The following is a 20176-nucleotide window of genomic DNA, read 5'->3' on the forward strand; positions in this document are numbered from 1 at the left end:
ACAGGTCTGTCCCCAGAAGGGACAGACATGGCACAGGCTTGTAAGTGTACGTGTCTCTTCCTATATAGCAAGGCAGCTGCTGGAGCCACGGGGGTAGAGGGCTGAAGCCAGGAGTTATTTAGAAGCTAAGTGCCAAGCACACGGGCAAACTCTCCTTGGACAGACAGTAGCCAAGAGTGGAGAGGACCAACAGCAGTCAGCTGCCATGCTGGACAGACTGAGGGAAAGTAAAATCGGGGAGAGGAAATGGGGCCAAAACTGGGGGCCACCAGAAACCATCATTTGCCTTAAATGAACACAGCAGTCATGACAGCGGTGACACGTGGGCTAAGGGATGGAGTCCCTGATTGGTTTTCTCTACACTCCTTAACTGGCTCCAGTGTTTTCACAGACAACATGGCTGAATTCTGTAAGCTGCAGTTAAAAAGTGTGTTTGATGTTGTCACCTTTTCAGCCCCTTCTTTTCACTAAACGCAGGAGGTATAGTGGCTGCTTTGTGGGCAATAAGCTTACAGTGGGGTCTCGGCAGCCATAGTCCACTCCTCCTCTGAACCTGACTCAGATGCTAGCGAAGCAGGGAAGTGGGCATACTGCTGTGTGCACAGCTGCAGTCTCAGCACCATGGAGGTAGAGAACAAGGACGAGAAGTCTGAGGGCACCCCCAGCTACGTGGCGAGTTTCCAGACAGTTTGAGATGCATGAAACCCTGTCTCAAGAACAAGTGAACAAAAATCTTTAATCCCCTCATGGTCAGTTCAGCCGCCGGAGCAGGTTTTGTGTTGACTTTAACAGGCATGGGTTAATTTTTCTTTTTCTTTGAGGTCACTCTGAATGCCCAGTCTGGCCTGAGCTATGGAGTCCTGTCTTTCCAGGAGACTTTTCCCAGAAAGCAACACCGAGTTCTGTTCCACTGACTGTGGGACCCCAGTGACTCGGGTAAACCAGGGCATCCTGAATCCTCGGCTGGAAGGTCTTCCTTTGAAGGAATCCCCTTGCAGCCTCCTAGACACACAGCTTTCCGGTCTTGAAAACACTCAGGACAGGGAGCTCTGTGTTTCCGACATTGCAAACAGCCCTGCCCACTACCTAACTGCTCTGATTGGCAGCCCATCCATCTGCACTTTTCACTGCGGGTCATCTTAGTGTTCTAGGCGGTGAAAAATGCAAGTCCAAATTCCATCTGTGGTCAGAGCTTGGTTCTTCAGGACCTTCTGTTGGCTGAACACTTTCTACACCGCCCATATCTAGTTTCTATTAGTGGAGATGATATGTATGCTTCAGACTTGGAACTCTGGGCCGTCATTCATCTCCCAAACAGACCCCAGCCTTGCTCTCAACGCCTCATGACCTGGCACCGAGAACAAAACAAACCCTTGACACTTTTCCAGCCAGCAAACACTCAATACCTCCCTTACTCTTCCACTATCAACCCAAGGAACGGCAGGCTTTGGAGAACACGAAACATTAGACACATCCACCAGGGGGTGGTACCAGAAGAGACAAGGCTGGGGTCTCAGTGGCTGAGTGCTTAGGTGTGTAGCCCTTTGTGGGTGTGTGATATGGGACATGACGTGTCTCCTGTGCTAAAGTTTTCAGGTCTCTGACGGGAACAATGACACCCTGACAGTGCTAGACAGTGCCTTGTCTTCCCAGGGCCTGCAGTGTTGGCTATTTCTCAGGGACCACTCACACTCATAAAGAAAACTGACTTCTCCCATCTACCATAGCTCATCACCTAGGATAGTTCATGGGCCTTATCCCTCCCCCAGTGGAGTGTTAACTAGCTAAGCCTTGTGCGGGTCTTACACAGGGAAACCAATGGTTGATGTGAGTTCATTCTTATAGCTCTGCTGTTAAGACTAGAATACGCTGGTCTGCCTGGGTCTCTTTAATCGCTGTCTCTTACGGTCTTTCCACTTTTTCTTCTGTGGTGACTCCTTGAACCTTGGGGAGGGGTGTGATATAAAAACATTCCTTTTATGTCCACAGACACTCCATAGATATTTACTTTCTGCACTTTGATATGGTGAATAATGCCTATTCTCAAAGTAATCTTAGCAGCCCAGTAGTCGGAGCCCCACCCTTCTGAATGTCCCTCGCTAGCTAGCTCCGGATTCTTCCTTTCACGTTTTTATCTTCCAGTCTTCCTCCGCCGGCGAAGGCCTGGGAGCACACATACTGCATCTAGTCTCTGAGAACAGCTGGTTCCAGATATCGCTACCCATGTGACCCAGCCAAGCAACTCCCTTTCTGAGCTTCAGCCTCCTCAAAGATAAACAGGGAGTTGGACAGTGATGACTCACACACTTAATCCCAGCACTTGGGAGGCAGAGGCAAGAGGACCTCTGTGAGTTGAAACTCAGCCAGAGTGAGTTCTAGGACAGCCGGGGTTACAGAGAAACCCTGTCTCAAAAACCAGACCCAACAAACAAACAGACAAAGGTAAATAGAGAAGGAAATTGGCCTCTATCTCAAGGAATTGTTTGTCCAGTTGACACAGAGGTGAGACAGTCCCTGTATATAACTAGAATACCACAGAGACTTCTCAAACTGAGGATCAGAGGCACACAGACACATGGTGGGTGGGCATGGTGAATCATCTCTACGGCCTTCCTTCTACCTCCTCCACAGAACCTATACCTCGTCTACTTTTTTCCGGAGTTTTTGACTACTTGACTTGATGTCACTCTCTAAACTTGCCTGCTCCAATATATGAAATTCCCAATCGCAGAAGAGATGACCAGTCAATTCCAGACACACACAGCTCTTATGGGAGACCCATACTCCAAACATGTAGCAAAGATAACCGCAAACCCCTGCTTCCCCTTCCCAAAATCAAAGAGGCGATGTGGCCATGATTTGTAGATAGGAGGGCCTCTCCTTAGACAGGACGGACACATCATTTCATATTTGAGTCTCAGAAGGCGTCAGCCATTGGGAATCCAGGCCAGTATGTCTGTTGAAGTAAGATGAAGAAACCAAGTCACTGTTTCTCATGAGCACCTGAGTCTCGAGACTCAGGGATGCTGGGAGGCCTGCAAAAAGGGTCAGTGCTTCCTCTGAGGCACACATACTTTCAACTACGGTCCCATTCCCTACAGATGGTCTGGCTTTGAGCTCCTGCCATGTTGTTCTTTGTCTGTAGGGCACAGGTGAGTTATCTCTTGTCTCAGACAACTCATTGTTTTTGGATCCCACACAAGGCCCGTGGCAGGCTGAGAGGAGGAACTGCGTGTGTCAATTTGGCTTGGCTGTGAGGCTTAGGTATTCAGTCAAGCCCTAGATGCTGTGGTGAAGTTCTCTCTTCAACGAGACTCACATTTAACCCGGCAAATGCTGGCTATTCATTGTGGGTTATGATTCGATATAAAAGGTGGACCTCATTTTAGCTGCTGCAGACTTTAAAACAGACAGATCCTGAGGAGGGATCATGTCTGGGGATGGCCCTACAACGTACACCAGGGCCACCCTGTAGGCTTTCAGTTTTCGTGTCTCTATCGGTTAAAGGTTAATTCCCTAAAATTAGCTGATGTCCTTCAGTCCGTCTAGTCCTCAGAAGCATCACGGCCTCATCACTGAGAACATGCTAAGAAGGGCAGAGGACTCAGACACATGGAAAACAACTTAGAAAATGAAGCAGTTTTCCTAAGCAATGCTGGCGGGTTCTCTGACTCCCACTGGAGAGTGTCCAGCATGATGGGGCGTTGTTCACGATGAAGCTTCAGCCTCTTCTTATCTTGATCAGGGTCTCGGCACAGGAGGCCTCCAGTTGGAGACTTTCAGCGTGGGGTTACTGTCTCAGGGCCAAGACTCTCTCGACTCCATCCAGATGACTCTCTTCATATTCATCTCTACTCCAATCTGGTTTTCTCCAACCTCGACACCATAAATCTGTCAAGGCCATTCTTGCGGCTGGCCAGGCCAAAGCAACTGGGAAGGGATTTGCAACACCAGTGGCTTTCGAATAAAAGCCTACGAGATGGATTTTTCTAGAAGGGAGTGGCACAAAGGCTTAACAGGAAACTCAAGAGAACTGTGGCCCCACCTGCCACCTTGGTTCTCTTCTCAACAAGTATTCATTTGCAGAGAAAGGAGGACTCAATATTGCTCTCCAATAGAGAGTAGAGGATACAGGAAGGCACCAGGGACACAGCGGAACGCTAGCTCACAAAGCAGAAGACACAGCAACACGACAGACCAACGTCTCATGTCTTTCGGGGGTTTAAAATGCTTCAGTGCATTCAAGGACAGTAGCATAGTAAATCTGAATTTTGGAGTTGGGAGTTAGCACCTGGACGGGCAAAGGAAATATTAGCCTCCGTCTTTTTTGACAACACATCGAAGGCTACAGGGTGGGATGTATTCCCTGCATGCAAAAATGCCCCCGTCCAAGTGTGAGTTCATGGGTTCACACTAGAGAGTGGCCTCAGTGATCCGATTTTAGTACAAAAAGGATTATTGTATGATCCACACGGGCAAACAAGTTCACACCTGAGGGCACAGCTAAGGGCTGGGACTGAGATACTTGCTAATACATGCCAACTGAAATCTCGAGAGCTGATGAATGGGCCCTGTGTGGACTTCCCCTATGGTGAATACCTGAAGGATAGCTGAGTCAGGACAGACACCAACGAGCACCTGCTGAGACTATTAACATGGAGCCTGGAGACAGGAAGGGAATATTGTCCTGTAAGACAGCTGACAGGGCAGAGCACGGGTGGGGAGTGGAAGGAGAGCCCCGAGGGGTGCTGATCAGTCATCATGGGGTTCTCTGACACAGCACAGTGGGTCGTTAGGTGGAGCAGTTAATGCTCACATCAACCAACAGGCCAATAGGTTCCCATCTCAGTCCTGACTCATTCCACTACCTTCTGTCATCTGAGGTCTGAGAAGAAGTTGGGGGCAAGGAGATGGGGACTGAGAACGCCTCTGAGCCAGGCTGAGCTAGGCTGTATGCACACATTCAGCGTCTTGGGGTCTTGGTACTGATCGCCATGGCCACAGGGAGTTAGAAAGATATACAGGCGCCAGGAACCATTCAGCCCCGTTGTCACTGCTTCTAAAAGCAACATCCTCAGACGAGGGTTACTGGTCAAGAGTCAAGAGACCACAAAGCCCCCTCCCCCCAGCACTGTTTCCAGACTTCTCCTAAAAGCCCCACACATTGGCTCTTCATGCTAACAGGAACCACTGATACCCTCAACATGAGGAACGTCTTCTTCAGTGTGTTGCGGCAGAATGTGAAAGCGTGTGAAGCCAAGGTGTGTCTCCTGCCCCTGGGTCGTTACCCGGTTTAAAAGAACTTCTTGCTCTTTCAGTGCGGAGGGGTGAGGGAGGAGTGGCACCATCTGTCAGAGCAAGGGGCTCACGCTAGAGGCAGGAGAGCAGTGTGGAGAGTGAGACCTAGCAAGCCTTGCCTGAGACCTTGTACAACTGAAGAAACTCAGTTGTCCAAGAGGATGGCTGGGAAACCTACTCCAGACCCAGTCTCTCCACTGAATGCTAAGAAGATGCTAAGGAGACACAGGTGTAAAGATGTTCAGAATGTACTTGACACAGCAGCGTGTGCGGACAACCAAAACACCCGCACAATGTGATGTAAAGCCCCACCCTTTCTGTAGCAGGAACACTGGAGCTACTGCATCCACCCTTGCTCCTCTCTCAGAAGTGTGGCTTTTCCTAATAATCCCCCTTCTTTTTCTGCCGCAACGGTTGTGATGAACCTAGAACTCCCAGCGAATATCCAAATCCGAATATTGCTATGCCACTGCTAAATAAGCTTTGGTCTCGGCCCTTCATCATTAGCAAGAGCCTGGACTCTCAGAATGTCCTGCGTACTGGGGTAAGAAGACTGTCTTCCATGAACCCCTTTCTACCACACCTGCATCTGTGTTGCTGAGCTATTTGTAAATGGCACCTGGTCGTCAGAGGAACCAACCACATGATTAATAGGTTAGAGCTCTCAGCCCCACCATCCCTGGGGAGAGGGTTGGAGACTGGCTTACTCACAAGTGTACTCACTACTTACTTACTTAAGCAGTCATGGCTACATAGGAGAATGTCTATCAACTTCCTCAACTACAGGATCCAGAGAGCCCCGAGATTTGTGAGCACACAGGGGTGCTAGGAAAGAGCCTCCCTCTCTATCCATGATGGTCAATCTTCCTAACATCTCCAAAGTCAGCAGCTAGCTGGCAGAAGGACCTTCTTGGGTGCTGGCAGGAATCTACAAGCTGAGGTCCTTTCCAAATCAGAGATGTCTACTGCGCCCTCTCAGAAACTGCCTGAAGCAGGGCTGTCCAGGACAACCTCCTCACAAGCCACTTATCTTGGCTTCGGGGAACAGCATACACAGGCTTCCTCCTCTATCAGTTTGCCTGCAACAACAGCCTGGCAAGTTGCTTGAGGCTAGTCCTAAGAAGACAGTGGGGAGGAGCAACCAGGTAAGAGCTTTTCAAGCAATGAACGAGACTTGTTGCCCCCCCTGCTGGCTGTCTGGGGAAAGACACCTCAACCAACAAACAGCCCTGTGACATTCAGTGGGAGAAGGACAAGTGCCCTGGTCCACAGGGCAAATGGCCCGGTGCATTCTGTGCTGTTTCTCTTTCCTGCTGTCATTGGCAGCACAGGGGAAGCTAAGAAGCCAGAACAAGTGCCTGGGACCTGCGGGTTCTAAAGGGCTTTGACCTCGGACACATATTCATGCAGGAGAATGGGGCTGGTCTTCTAAACGCCAGCTGAAGCATTCACTCATTTATGAGCTGTTTACTATGGGACCACCACTGTGTCAGCCAATGAAGGTGTGTGAGCACTCAAGACAGATGTGACCTTACTCTTCAGAGCATGTGTTAAGTATGGCTTTGTCCTCCTCTGCACATCTCCCTTCTAGGCATAGGTATGTGCACACATACCACGGGCGCACACAGATACTTTCGGCCTCAGATGACTGAGAGAACAAGAGGAGTCTTGGTCCTAACGGGGGCCGGGGGAAGCCAAGATATGGCTCATGTAGTTGACACCTAGTATGCAGAAATGCCCTGTATGGACTGGATACTTGTGCTGGTATCAGGAGATAAGATCCAGAGGAAGGGAGGTAATTTAGTCTCCTCAAGGTCTTAAAAACAGTTGGGCTGGGACGGCATCCTTCTAAGAGGGGGGGAAAACACAGGCTTTTTCTTTCTTTGCCATGCAAATACATGGTCGACATTTTTACACCAGAAAGAGAGGCCTCACTGAATCTGTTCTGCTCTGTTGTTATTTTTTTTAACTTCTTTATTTTATTTATATGAGTACACTGTAGCTGTCCTCAGACACACTAGGTCATCAGATTCCATTATAGATGGTTGTGAGCTACCATGAGGTTCCTGGGAATTAAACTCAGGACCTCTGGAAGAGCAGTCAGTGCTCTTAACCACTGAGCCATCTCTCTGACCCCATTTTTTTTTCCCATCCACTATTTAAAACCCAAGTCTAAGCCACTTTATGATATCAGCCTGAGCTGAGGTACATCCTGAAATACTGATGGAGTTACGAGCCAGTCAGCGGGGGAAGGCTCCTTGATTCTTTGAGGAATTACATCTCCTGGGAGAAATCTGCCCACCTCTGTTGATGGGATGTTGTCTGCTACTGAGCAGGGGACTTGGGCTGTAGAGATCTCAGTCTTGCAGACCAGAGTGCTCGCAGCTTTGCCTTGTCTCCCATGCTGGTTAGCCACAGCTGAGGAGCAACCGAAATACCACCACCCTAACAGGACAGTGCCACTCAAAGGCAACGGGGCTACAGCAACATCCGTATTGGCTACTAGGTGATATCACAGGCCAAGCTGGCTTCCTCTATGTGTCCAATGACAGGGACCACTGGGAGGTCCTGCCAGAGTGGGCGTCACAAACAGCCACAAAACATGGAATGACTACTATGCCTCACTCTCTGGACTTAGGCAAGTGATAGGCACTGTCCTTCTAGAAGCTCCTATGGAGAAAACATGCAGGCTTATTTATGCATGCATACATGTATCTATGCACACATGTACTTGAGTACCTATGATTCTTTGCCAGGTGCTAAGCATCATCTCTGATTTTAATATTAAGAATTTGTTCCAGTTTGTCTGGAAAAGCAGGGATTATATCACTGGTCCCTTTGGTTCCCAGGCCATGTTATGTGACACCAGCCAGTCCAGAGACATTCACATGAGAAAGGTTTACCTGGTTGTTTAGGGATGAGCCAAGGCCGACAGACCCACATAGGGGGGCATGTCTGTGAGGTGGTGTTTTTTGGGCACAGCCAGACAGGCTCACCAGGGAAAGGGGCTACGTGGCAAAGTGGCATGGCCCAAACACAGGCCTCACTGTGTCAATGACACACTTGACTCAGCCAGGAAAGTGCAGACTGTGGGAGGGGCCATAACTGGATAAGTCATGGGAGACAGATGGATAAACCACAGAGTGTCCTGTGCTTACTTTGGAGCCATTTGCAAAGGCTGCAGAAGCCACCTAAAGTTCTTAAAGAGAGCGAAGGGGACGTTTGAGGTTAAGTTTTAAATGGCTGGTTTTCCAGGAAGGGATATACATTTATACTTCAAAGGATCATACAATCTAGTGCTGCCCTTGAGAAAGGGCAAAAGGGGCAGGAGAGATGGCTCAGAGGTTAAGAGCACTGACTGCTCTTCTAGAGGTCCCAAGTTCAAATCCCAGCAATCACATGGTGGCTCACAACCATCTGTAATGAGATCTGATATCATCTACTGGTGTGTCTGAAGACAGCAACAGTGGACTTAATATATAATAAATAAATAAATCTTAAGAAAAAAGACAGAAATCCTTCAAAACACATGGATGCTATGTCTGCTCTTATAATTTTATTCCGTGCCACACGGCACTCTGAAGTTTTAGCATCAGAGCACAGGACTGACTCCGGACATCAAGACTTGCTAAGGGATCCTTTCCTGTCACCTTAATTCCTTTTCTGTTATAACCAAGACCCAACTTATCAGATAGAAGAAGGAGTGGGGTCAGATGAAGTGTAACATACTTACACACCAGGGTGTGATAAACACACAGAGGGACACTTGTCCTCTCCATGGGGCTCTTACCTAGACTCCACAGTGATGCGGTAACGTCAGGGTCAGGTGTGCACATACAGAACACAAGCTACACGTGAAAAGCAGCTGATACTTGGAGCCAGGGCCCAGCATCGTTTGAAACACAAAGCCACAGGTTTTCAGAAACTAGACCTAATTTCCATAGCAGGTTTCTGAATCCATTTGCTGTCAACTTTTGCAAACATTTTCCTTTAAATAAAAAGATTTATTTATTTTATATAAGTATACTGTCGCTGTCTTCAGACACACCAGAAGAGGACATCAGATCCCATCACAGATGGTTGTGAGCCACCATGAGGTTGCTGATTTGAACTCAGGACCTCCGGAAGAGCAGTTGGTGCTCTAACCACTGAGCCATCTCTCCAGCCCCGTACACATTTTCCTTAAAGAGCCTCTAACCTGATAAAGATGGCTCAGGCATTGAGACTATGCTTCCCCTAAGCCAAGTGAATATCTAGATACAAGCTTGTCAATGCATTGCTTCCAAGTCCCCATATGTCACAGGCTGAGAGGACATCGAGATCCTAGTGGAAATGTCATGTCTTTGTTAGATGAACATCTGTAACAAGACACAACCTGAAAGAGAGGTCAGCCAGAAGGTTACAATGTGCGTCTGGTGACAGGAGAGTTTAGGGAGTTTGGATGAATTTAGATGGTATGCTAGGCATCACAGGGTTCACAAGAGGCTGCATGGGGCTTCAACCCTTGACGGACTCTCATCCATCCACCGCTGCCTCAAAAGTGACGTACTGAGCAGATTCTGGAGCGCAGAAAAAGTGGCCAGTCCTGATACTCACAACTGTGTCCGTTTAAGAAAAGAAAACGAAGTGGCTTAGAAAGACATTAGCCCCTGGACGTGCAAAGTTGATCTGCCAACTTGGCCTCACAGCAGAACCCTACAAGCATTTTTCACAGATGGGGCAGGCTTAGCAAGTGTTCCAGGAAGTTCCCAGTAGAAAAGAGCATTAAGTATCCCCTAGGCTGCCTCTTCTGGTTTGGAAATTCCTAGAGTAGAAAGCATTCTTCAGGAAAGCACAGAGTTCCTAGGATTCAGTCACAAGGGGGTGTGTTTAGGCTTCTGCATGATCTACACTTCTCTAAGCTCAAAGCGGGGAAGCAGAGAAGGAAACCCTGGGACATTTAAGCTTCGGCCGGAGTGTGCACATGTCTCCACCTTGTGGACACTATTAATACTCTATTACTCAACCCGTTATCCTGCAATAGCAAGGAAGTAGCTCTTGGTCACAGGGTACAGAAGCCTCAGGGGAACCAAAATGTGAATGGGGAATGACCAACTCGGGGTCAGGTGTGCTGGATGCCCAAATTGCCTAAACAATAGTAAAAGACTCCACTCTGTGCACTTCAGTTTTGTATACACACTGTACATGTGCCTGTTTGCAGTGCTCACGGAAAAGCTAGAAACACACAAAGATGCTGACTTGACCACACTATGCCGGGCCTGTTCATTAGGGCACTGGCGTTTGATGCTTTTCTGGATGGGGGAAATTTGTTAAGACTGCACAAATTTAGTAGCTCTTGGTCTCGAAGGTTTTACCACCTAAAAATGTTCCTAACTTCAGCACAAAATCCAAACATCTCTACGGCTATGCTTTGCATTGCTTTCTTCTTAAGTGTCTTTTAGTGTATATTTGAGAGAGAGAGAGGGAAGAAGGGAGGGAGGGGAACATAGAGACAGAGGGAGGGGGACACAGAGACAGACAGAGATAGGGAGAGGGAGGGAGGGAGAGGACAGGAATGGAAAGGGACATAGAGAAAGAAGAGAGGGAGGGGGACAGAGAAATAGAGATAGAGATAGAGATAGATAGATAGAGAGAGAGAGAGAGAGAGAGAGAGAGAGAGAGAGAGAGGACACACAGAGAGAGTATACATATTTGTGCACAGGACAATGCCATGACAACTGCTCTGTCACTCTCTGAGACAGGGTTCCTTACTGAGCCCAGGGGTAGGGTAGTAGACAGAAGCCTCTGTGACCCTCTTTCTTTCTTCTCCCTCACAGTGTCAAGTTAATTCTCACAAATCTATACCCAGTTTTTTATGTGGGTGCTGGGATTCGAACTCAGGTCCTCCAGCTTTTACCCCAAGGCACTCAACCACCTCCCCAGCTACCTGTGCCTGTGCTGATCTGTAGGTGGGGCTGGAGAGATGACTTAGTGCCTACTCTTAAGGAGAACGTGAGTTTGATTCTCAGCACCCTTTGTGGGTAGCTCACAACCACCTGTAACGGGGGTGGTGGTGGGGGCGATGTAACCATCAGTCCCTGGAGGTTCTCTTCTGACCTTTGCAGGCATCGGGTGCACACACAGTACTCAGACGCATATGCAGGCAAAATAAATATGCAAAATAATAATAATAATAATAATAATAATAATAATAATAATAATAATATGAGTAGTCATACTATTTCGGCACAGCTGTCAGGTACTGAGAAGATGGCGTATCACAGTGGTTATACCCAATGGGCCCTGGAGCTATTTTTCCTGGCCTCTTTACTTACTTACTCATTTACTACTAACTTATACATTTTAGTTTTGTGAGACAGTTTCTCTGTGTAACTTTGGCTGTCCTGGAACTCACAGAGATCCACCTGCCTCTGCTTCCCAAGCACTGGCATGCCCCCACTACCAATCTCTTTTTAAAATCATATATTTTAAATTATGTGTCTGAGTGTAGGTGTGTGACAGGTGACAGCAGGTGACGGTGCCCACAGAGGCAGAGGTGCTGGGAATTGAACTTGAGTCCCCAGGAAGAATGGTGTGCGCTCTTAAGTGATGGTAATGTCGCTCTAGCCCTGGCCTCTGCCTCTTCACAGGTACACAAGCACTTGCAAGTTTTCCTGCCTTCCCTTTCCAGTTTCTTCCTTCGTTTATCAGCCAAGGACTATGACGTCATTTACCCTTAGGATGGAGCAAGGTAACACATAGAGGCACCAACTCGGTATGTGGCAGCCAGTGGGGGCTGCAGCCATGACTAACACACCACAGGTTCTGCATCCGTGTCCACGGGGAACTTATATGGCTGCTAGCCCTGACTTTTCTTATCTGCAGTTTCCATTGCTAGGACATTAGGGGTGAAGATGGTCTTAGCCGACTTCAGAGCAAGTCATGTGAACAGATGAAGTCTCGGGTAGGCAAAAGAGAGAGTTGCAAATGACATTTACAAAGCGAAGCCACAAATAACCCCCCTTCCCCTCCTCCCTCCTCTGGGTTCATATCCTGATGATTATGAATCGTCAGATGCAGTGGCCAAAGGGAGGAGGCTCCGCAGAGACCAAGAACCAGAGTGTAAGCCCGGAAACAGTGCAAAGATGGTGGGGCTGGAAAGAGGTAGTGGAGATGGGGGATGGAGGGAGGAGGCGCAGCGGGGGAGAGCAAGGTGGGAGGAAGGCCAAGGGGAGATGCATGAACCCTGAGAGGAAGGAAACAGCCAGGTCACACAAGCCCAGGAGGCTAGGCCACCAGTCGGGCAGTTACCCAGAGCAAGGCTGGCATATGGTGCCATGTTTACATAGTAAAGTTTTGTGGGTCCCCAGCTGAGTCTGTCAACTGGTTCCTTTTGGATCACAGCCCAGCTGTGTTCCCCACCACACCATGGAGCCTCTAGCGAATGCAGATGAGGCCTCTTAGTAAAGGCAGGCAAGAGGGACGCGAGGGCCAGGCTTTCCCGTTTGTTGACCTACCCGCTAGTGATGTCATCAGTTCGCATGTTCTTGCTCAGGACATCGCCGTCACTCATGTAGCCGGGGGCGTCCATGCTGATGCCTTCCAGGTCTACTTCATCTCCTGCCTTGTCTGAGACATCCACATGGCAGATGCTGCTGCCCCTGGAGGCCAGTTGCCTTCTCAGAGGGGCCGAATACACATAACGGCCCGCCTCGGCACTGATGAAGCGGCTGGCGTTGGCTCGAGGTGGATACCCGTTGCCCATCGAAGGGGCATCTCCTGCCTGGAGCCGGGGGCTGGACTGTCCGAGTCTCCAGGACAGAGGAGTGGGTCTTCCTGTGAGGCTGAGGATGCTGCGGCCGCTTATCTCCGTGGTGATGTTGGTGTCAAACGTGGTTTCCAATGTACTGAAAGCATAAAACCAACCTGGGTTAGACCTCCCCACAATGGGTGCAGGTTAGATGGTTTGTAAATGTTCAGAACTGGGCGGGGGGAGTCTTAATTACAGAACAGGATAAAGCAGCAGGCACCAAGTACCACGGAGCGTAGTTCCTTTGCTAATGAGGAAAAAGAGAAGTTATGCATTTGCCTACATTCTGGCAATCCTGCTGGGGCGTGTTCTCTCTCTCTCTCAGATTTATTTACTTATTATATGCTAAGTACACCGTAGCTGGCTTCAGATACACCAGAAGAGGGCATAAGATCTCATTACAGATGGTGGTGAGCCACCATGTGATTGCTGGGATTTGAACTCAGGACCTCTGGAAGAGCAGCCAGTGCTCTTAACCGCTGAGCCATCTCTCCAGCCTAAGGTGTCCTCTTTTAAAATGTGGCATAAGACACTCTTCACGGATTCTTAATTACACTTGAAGTGCAAAGCCTCATCCTGCTGGAAAACTGGAGCCTTCCTTCCAGTTCAGACAACAGCAAATTCTTAACTTGTTAAGAAGTGACCAAGGACCCTCCGACTTATTTGTTCCAGAGTTGCTGTGTCCTGATTTCTTCAAGGGTTGGCTACAGCAGCTCGAGGTGGTGCTCCTAAAACTGCACACCTCCAATGCAGGTGACTAGATGCAAAGAAAGGTGATAGACTCATGCCTACTCATGAGGTCACAGGACCCAACATCAGGATCCAAGTCCTTCAAACAGCCGAGGGGTAAGGAAGGCGCTTCCTCCATTCCTGTGCCGGTGGCTGTTTTTGTCCTATTCTCCAGTCCCCAGTCCTGGAACTGACCTCATCTTTCACATCTTGGACCCACGGGTTCTGAAGACAGAATCTATAGTGGCTGATACCCTGATCTACCAAGACTATTTATTTATTTATCCCCAAAGCTGTTGCCTGTGTGTGGGACATGTTCTTCTAGCTGGGCTGCGTTGTCTAGCCTCCGTAGGAGAGAAAGTGCCTACCAAGACTCTTAGTGATGGGTTTGGTCAGCTTGACAGGACTGAGAATCATCTAGAAGACACATCTCTGGGTTTCTCTGTGAGGGAGAGTCTAGATTAGGTTGAGGTGGAAGGATCCACCCTGACTGTGGGTGTCATCTCTGGTGGGATTCTATAAGCCACACCCCACAGTTACCTGGCAACAGCCAGGTATGCTCTGCCCCAGTTACCTGACACTATGAAGGGGCTGCTTGCCCCTCCTCTCTCTCTTGCTCTCTTGTGTTTCTGCTCTTTGCTCTCCTGCTCTTTCTCTTCCCACCTTGTCACTTCTCTCCCCCTCCCCCTCCCAAGTGCTCATGGCTGGCCCCTACTCCTCCTCTCCTCTTCCTCTCTCTCTCTCTCTCTCTCTCTCTCTCTCTCTCTCTTTCTCTACCTCTACTACCCTGTTAACTCCCTTCCCCATGCCCTGAATAAACTCTATTCTGTACTATACCGTCGTGTGGCTGGCCCCTCAGGGGGAAGGGATTCCCAACATGGGTCCCCCAAATGCATCCCCCTTGCCCCCAGGCCTTGCCGCACCTCCATGGACCATATCCCCCCACACACTCTCTTCATCTTTTTTCCGAACAATCGCTCTATGAGCTGGTGTCCCAGGCTGAAAAAAAAAAAAATCCCAGGCTGAATAGAAACAAGAAAGCAAGCTAAGCACCAACGTTCGCCTCTCTCTGCTTCCGGACTGTGGACCAGCTGCCTCACCGTTCCCACCACGATGAATTATATCCCTTTAAGCTAAAATTCCAAACAAACTTCTTCCTCCCTTAAGTCGCTTTCCTTAGTTATTTAGTCACAGGAACGAGAAGAGCAACAGACACAAGGGGGAAGCCCCGCATCCCCTCCCACGACCAAAGAAAGTGAAACTGGAGAGGGAACCCTTGGGAGCCCAGCGGGTAGCCTGGGCCTCTTTGATTTGCAAAGCCAAAAACAAACTGTGAGACCCCATTCTGCCAAAATCAGGGAGGAGTGCCCACATTACATCCTCCTTAAGGGTCCCGCTGAACAAAGAAAAACAACCTTCCAACAAAACCATAGCTTAAACAGGGAGAAGTTTTACAAACGCTTTCTCTCATCTTTCATACGCGTGCATGACCAACAACATTGGTGTTGAGTGTCAGAAGACCTGGTAGGAATTCAAGTCACTCAGTGTGTCACACGGGTCAAACATAGTTCACCTGCTCCTTCCAATGGCTCGCTGCAGCTTTGAAAAATGCAAGTAAAATAAAGTTTTAAGTGGAGCTGGAGTAATTTCCTCTGGGCTGTGAACTTGGAAACCTTTTTCTCTGGGGTGGTATCTGTCTACATTAATTTTCATCCCCTTCACTCCCTGTACTGTCTTGGATTCTCTGTGGATTCTAACACGCTTGTGGACAAGGTTATCTGTTCTACCCTCAACCAAACCACTTTGTGGGTGGTACAAGGAGAGAAGCAGAGTCAGAAGGAGCTCCCAGAAAGCTCTCTCAGCAAAGCAATTCAGCACTGCCCATACCTGTGTGTAACCTGAGTTCCCCGTAAACTGGACATGGTCTCCTCTAAATTCTGTCGTAGGTCCGCGATGTTCTTTACTGTCCGAAGCCGCCGAGCCTCGGGGTCTTCCGCTGGAGAAGCAAGCGTTTTAAGATCAGTCTAACTCTGCTAGACTAGGAGGTTCTTAAGAACAGCAACCAAGTGGGGGGTTGCTATGGTGATCTGTGTCCAGCTTCTTATTTGCTGTAAGGACTTGTCACTACATGGATAGATAGATGGACGGACACGTGGATGGATACCTACATGTCTATCTGTCCATCTGCATAGATAAACAGATGCACACACACACAGATAGATGGATGTATGGATGTGTGAACACACACACACACACACATACACACACACACACGCACGTGGATGGGATGGATATGGGGATGCATACCTGCAAGTCAATCTGTCTGTATGCATAGAAGGACAGATACATGCATGTGTGCATAGATGGATGTATATGAATGAATATAGATGGGTGGGTTAGGATGACTACCTGCAGGTCTGCCTGTCTGTCTGTCTGTCTGTCTGCCCAAATGAATAGATGCCCAAGTGTGCAGGCCAGGACTGACCACACCTCTAAGACCACTTTTTCTGCTCATAAGAAAATGTTGAGTGCCCTTTGTTTCTCTGGGTCGTAAAAGAGCCTTACAAAACCACCTGCATTACAGGGAGGGTTTGCCTCCCCCTTGCTTCTAGCATATGTGCTGTTGACTAGCAGCTGTGTGGTCAGTTCTGGGAGAAGTCGATCTCCCAGGCCTTTAAAACGAACACAGACACAGCCATATCTCTAAAAGAAGACAGTTATGGGGGAAGCCTGGGCTCTTGCTGTCACTGCTGTCACACTCTCCACACCGTGCTTATCACAAGCCCTTGAAAAGTGCCAGCAGAAGCCACTGAACAGCAGCTGAGCCTTCCTATGTCGGGATAGAACTCAGCTTCTTAAGAACATGCCACACACAGGCTGAGACACCGATGCCTCTGGACACAGCCCTGTCTTCTGCTCTTTAGCTAAGTCCTTTCACATGGATTTATGGGAGGATGAGGAGAAGGGAAATAATGGCAGTCCACGGCTTAAAGAACGGATTTCAGTATGACTTAAACACGATTTAAGTATGTTCTGCAGAGACGGCTCAGCAGCTAAGAGCATCTGTTGCTGAGTTCAATTCCTAGCCCCCTCGGGGTAGCTTACAACTGTCTATAACTCTGGTTCTGGGAGAACTGACTCCCTCTTCTGGTTTCTGCAGGCAGCAGGAATGCATATGGCACACAGACATACATGTGGGCATAAACATTCATACACATAAAGAGGTCCAAAAAAGGGGGGGAGGTGGTTTCCTCTTTGTGGTAACTTCAAGGACAGCTGAGATCAGAGACTCACAAAGGTCTTCAAGTGCCTGCAACTCTTTTCAAGGGATAGACAATGCCTCTCTCTAGTGAAAATAGGATGTGTCCATTACAAGTGGCATTTACATTATACGCTGAGTAAAATTTCTGACCACGATTTTTAATAGACCAATGGTCACCTAAAAAGTATCGTAGAATTAAGCTTCATGTCTGAGAAAGGTGCCTAGTAGTGCGGTGTCTGGATGTAGGGTTAGAGAAGTGATAACCTCCAAATTATTTATGTTTTTAGTTTCTTTTTAAAAAAAGATGTATTTATTTATTATACACGAGTACACTGTAGCTGTCTTCAGACACACCAGAAGAGGGCAGCAGATCCCATGACAGATGGTTGTGAGCCACTGTGTGGTTGCTGGGAATTGAACTCAGGACCTCTGGAAGAGTAGCCAGTGCTCTAAACCGCTGAGCCATTCTTCAGCTCTACCCACATGATTATTAAAGAAGGTGTTTATTATTGCAAAATCCAGAAGTGTAACTGTTCAATTTTCTACTTTCTTTAATCCAGAGAAATCTGTGGGACACTTTTATCTGAACTGTGCTCAGACTTCAATTTACCACCCATGCCTTTAAGGCACGTACATACGTGTGTGCGTGCCTGTGTGTGTCTGTGTGTATGAGACTGACCAAATGCTGGGATTACAGTGTGTGCCACCAGGTTTATCTGGTGTAGGGGATCGACCCTAGGGCTTCATAACCACTAAGAGGTCTATCCTACCTTCTCCCTAGGGGCCTTTGGGAATGTGACTGCTTTATCCTCATGGCCGCCAATCTCTTTACTGCGGGTTTAACTGTGTTTATTTTACATAAGACCCATTTAAAGGCACCCATGCTTTGGATCACTCTGGGTGGAGTAGTGAGGCCCAGATTTTTCAGTTGCTTCCATTAATTATCCCCATCTCACCATAAAACCCTGCCTTTAAAAGTAGGGGTGGGAATGAGGTCAGAGGAGAAATGTCTCAGCAGAAAACAAAACAGAAACCAAAACAACCACTGGCTATTCTTCCAGAGGACATGGGCTGTTTCCAGTACCCACATCAGAACTCCTGTAACTCCTGTTTCAGGAGACCCAGTTCCCTCTTCTGGACTCCACAGGCACCAGGCACATGTGTGCATGTACGTATATGCAGCTATAACATACACATTGAAAATGCATGTGTACACGTGTGCATGTACGTATATGCAGCTATAACATACACATTAAAAATACATTTAAAAAGAGAACTGTAGGTTATTGGTAGGCTGGTGGAGGAGCTCATAGGTAGAATTCACCCAAAATGAATCCTCACTCTTCTATTTTTCTTCTTTAACTTAATAATATTAAACTGAATTAATGTAACAGGGTGGGGTGGGGTCTTGTCAAAGTGCAAAGACCAGAGTTCGGATTCCACAAGCTCACATAAAAAAACATATAATGCCAGCACTTGAGAGGTAGAGGTGGTGATTCCTGGGGCAAAATGGACTAGCTGGAATTAATTTGTGAGTGTTGACTTCAGCTTGAGACCCTATTTCCATAAATAAAATGGAGGAAGATCAAGGGAGGAGCCTCCACATATGTCAGTCTGCAGACACACTAGTGACCACATACATGCACATCTCTCTCTCTCTCTCTCTCTCTCTCTCTCTCTCTCTCTCTCTGTCACACACACACACACACACACACACATACAAAGAATGTAATTGTGCAACATCAACATGAACCTCCCTCCCCCGAGAAATGGAGTTACAGATGGTTGTGAACCAAATGGGCGCCGGGAATCTCCTCCAGGGCCTCTGTAAAAGCAGCAAGTGCTCTTACCTGCCAAGCCATCCATAAAACCAAAAACCAATCCAGTATTTTGGAGTTCTAAACTGTTTTTGTTGTTGTTGTCAAAAAGCAACTCATATGAAGGGTAAACAGTGTGACTCAAAACTAAGCATGTATGAATTCCAGGGCCCAGACAGGAGACATACCCACACGTAAGAGACTTAGTTACAGTTCTGGGGAGGAACAAAATGATCATGAGAGAGAAAAGAGGGGGAAGGGAAGAAATAAACTAACAGCAGAAGAAAGAAACTTTGCTTGACTCTTGCATCGCGGTGGCAGCCTGCCTAGCAGGTGCTCGCACAAGGGGTTTCTTCACCCACAGTCACACAATCCACAGCTCCTACTCACCGGTGAGTTCCTCCAGGGCAGGCTGTCCACTCTTGGTGTAGTGGCTGGGCTCCATGCTCACACCCGCTGAGCTGGACTCGGCAGTGACATTCCCTTCGGTGTCCGTCTGGGACCTTTACACACAAATCAGAGCTGACCCAATCATCAGGAGTGGCACCCGTCACATCTGAGCCACTTGCCATGGCCCTGCTTAAGCAAGCAGCTGAGGAGCAGAGCTGGCCGGCAAACCAGACCGACTCTAAATAATTCAACAGCCGCACATGGAGAGAGCGACTGAGCCCAGAAAGATGAAATATTCAAAGCCCCGAAGGAGGGTCCGACCAGAAACCTGCTGGAGGGTTCTGGGTGGTTTGGACATTCAGACTTATATCAAAAAGCCACGGGCACGTTACCACGGCAGCAGCAAGTAAAGCATACACGTGATCACCCTGGCGATCCCTCTCCCTCCCTCCACAATCCTCTTGACATGGCGGCGCTCTCTGAAACGATGAGTGTGAGGCCGTCAGGAATGTGTACCAAGCAGCTGTGTCTACCCTCCAGGTATCTGATTCGCAGCTCAGATCCTCCGACATGAAAGGTCTCATTGATCATTATTTCAACACTTGACTGAGACCCATACTTCCCCCAGCCTTTCCCCCAGGCTCTATATTTGTCAAGCAGATTGAACCAGTGGCCAGTACAGTGGGAGGTTTCTGGCCACGGCCGCTTTGGCTCTACTTGCCGGGGATGTTGGTTGCTGTGCATCGAGACCTGGAGTGGTCCAGTTACTTTTCACCTCCAGGAAGTAAACATGCCTCTCCTCCCATTTCTGTTGGGAATGGAACCCAAGGGCCTTGTGCATGTATGGCACGTGTCCTACCATGGAGAAATATCCCCATCCTTGAGAACGTG

The 20176-nt window shown here is 48.4% G+C and overlaps 1 protein-coding gene across 2 annotated transcripts in view; it reads right to left on the reverse strand.

Annotated features, from left to right (window-relative positions):
• The window catches only part of NAV2 (neuron navigator 2), a 251405-nt gene that overhangs the window by 126520 nt on the left and 104709 nt on the right, over positions 1–20176 (reverse strand). For both annotated transcript variants that reach the window (XM_080908845.1, XM_080908844.1), the window contains exons 9-11: positions 19286–19398; positions 15704–15812; positions 12795–13184 (exon numbers count right to left, since the gene is read on the reverse strand). In XM_080908845.1, coding sequence (XP_080764971.1) covers positions 12795–13184; positions 15704–15812; positions 19286–19398 — 612 coding nt within the window. The remainder of the gene's footprint in view (positions 1–12794; positions 13185–15703; positions 15813–19285; positions 19399–20176) is intronic.

Source organism: Micromys minutus (genome assembly GCF_963924665.1).
Source record: "Micromys minutus genome assembly, chromosome: 32".
Classification (NCBI taxonomy): Eukaryota; Metazoa; Chordata; class Mammalia; order Rodentia; family Muridae; genus Micromys; species Micromys minutus.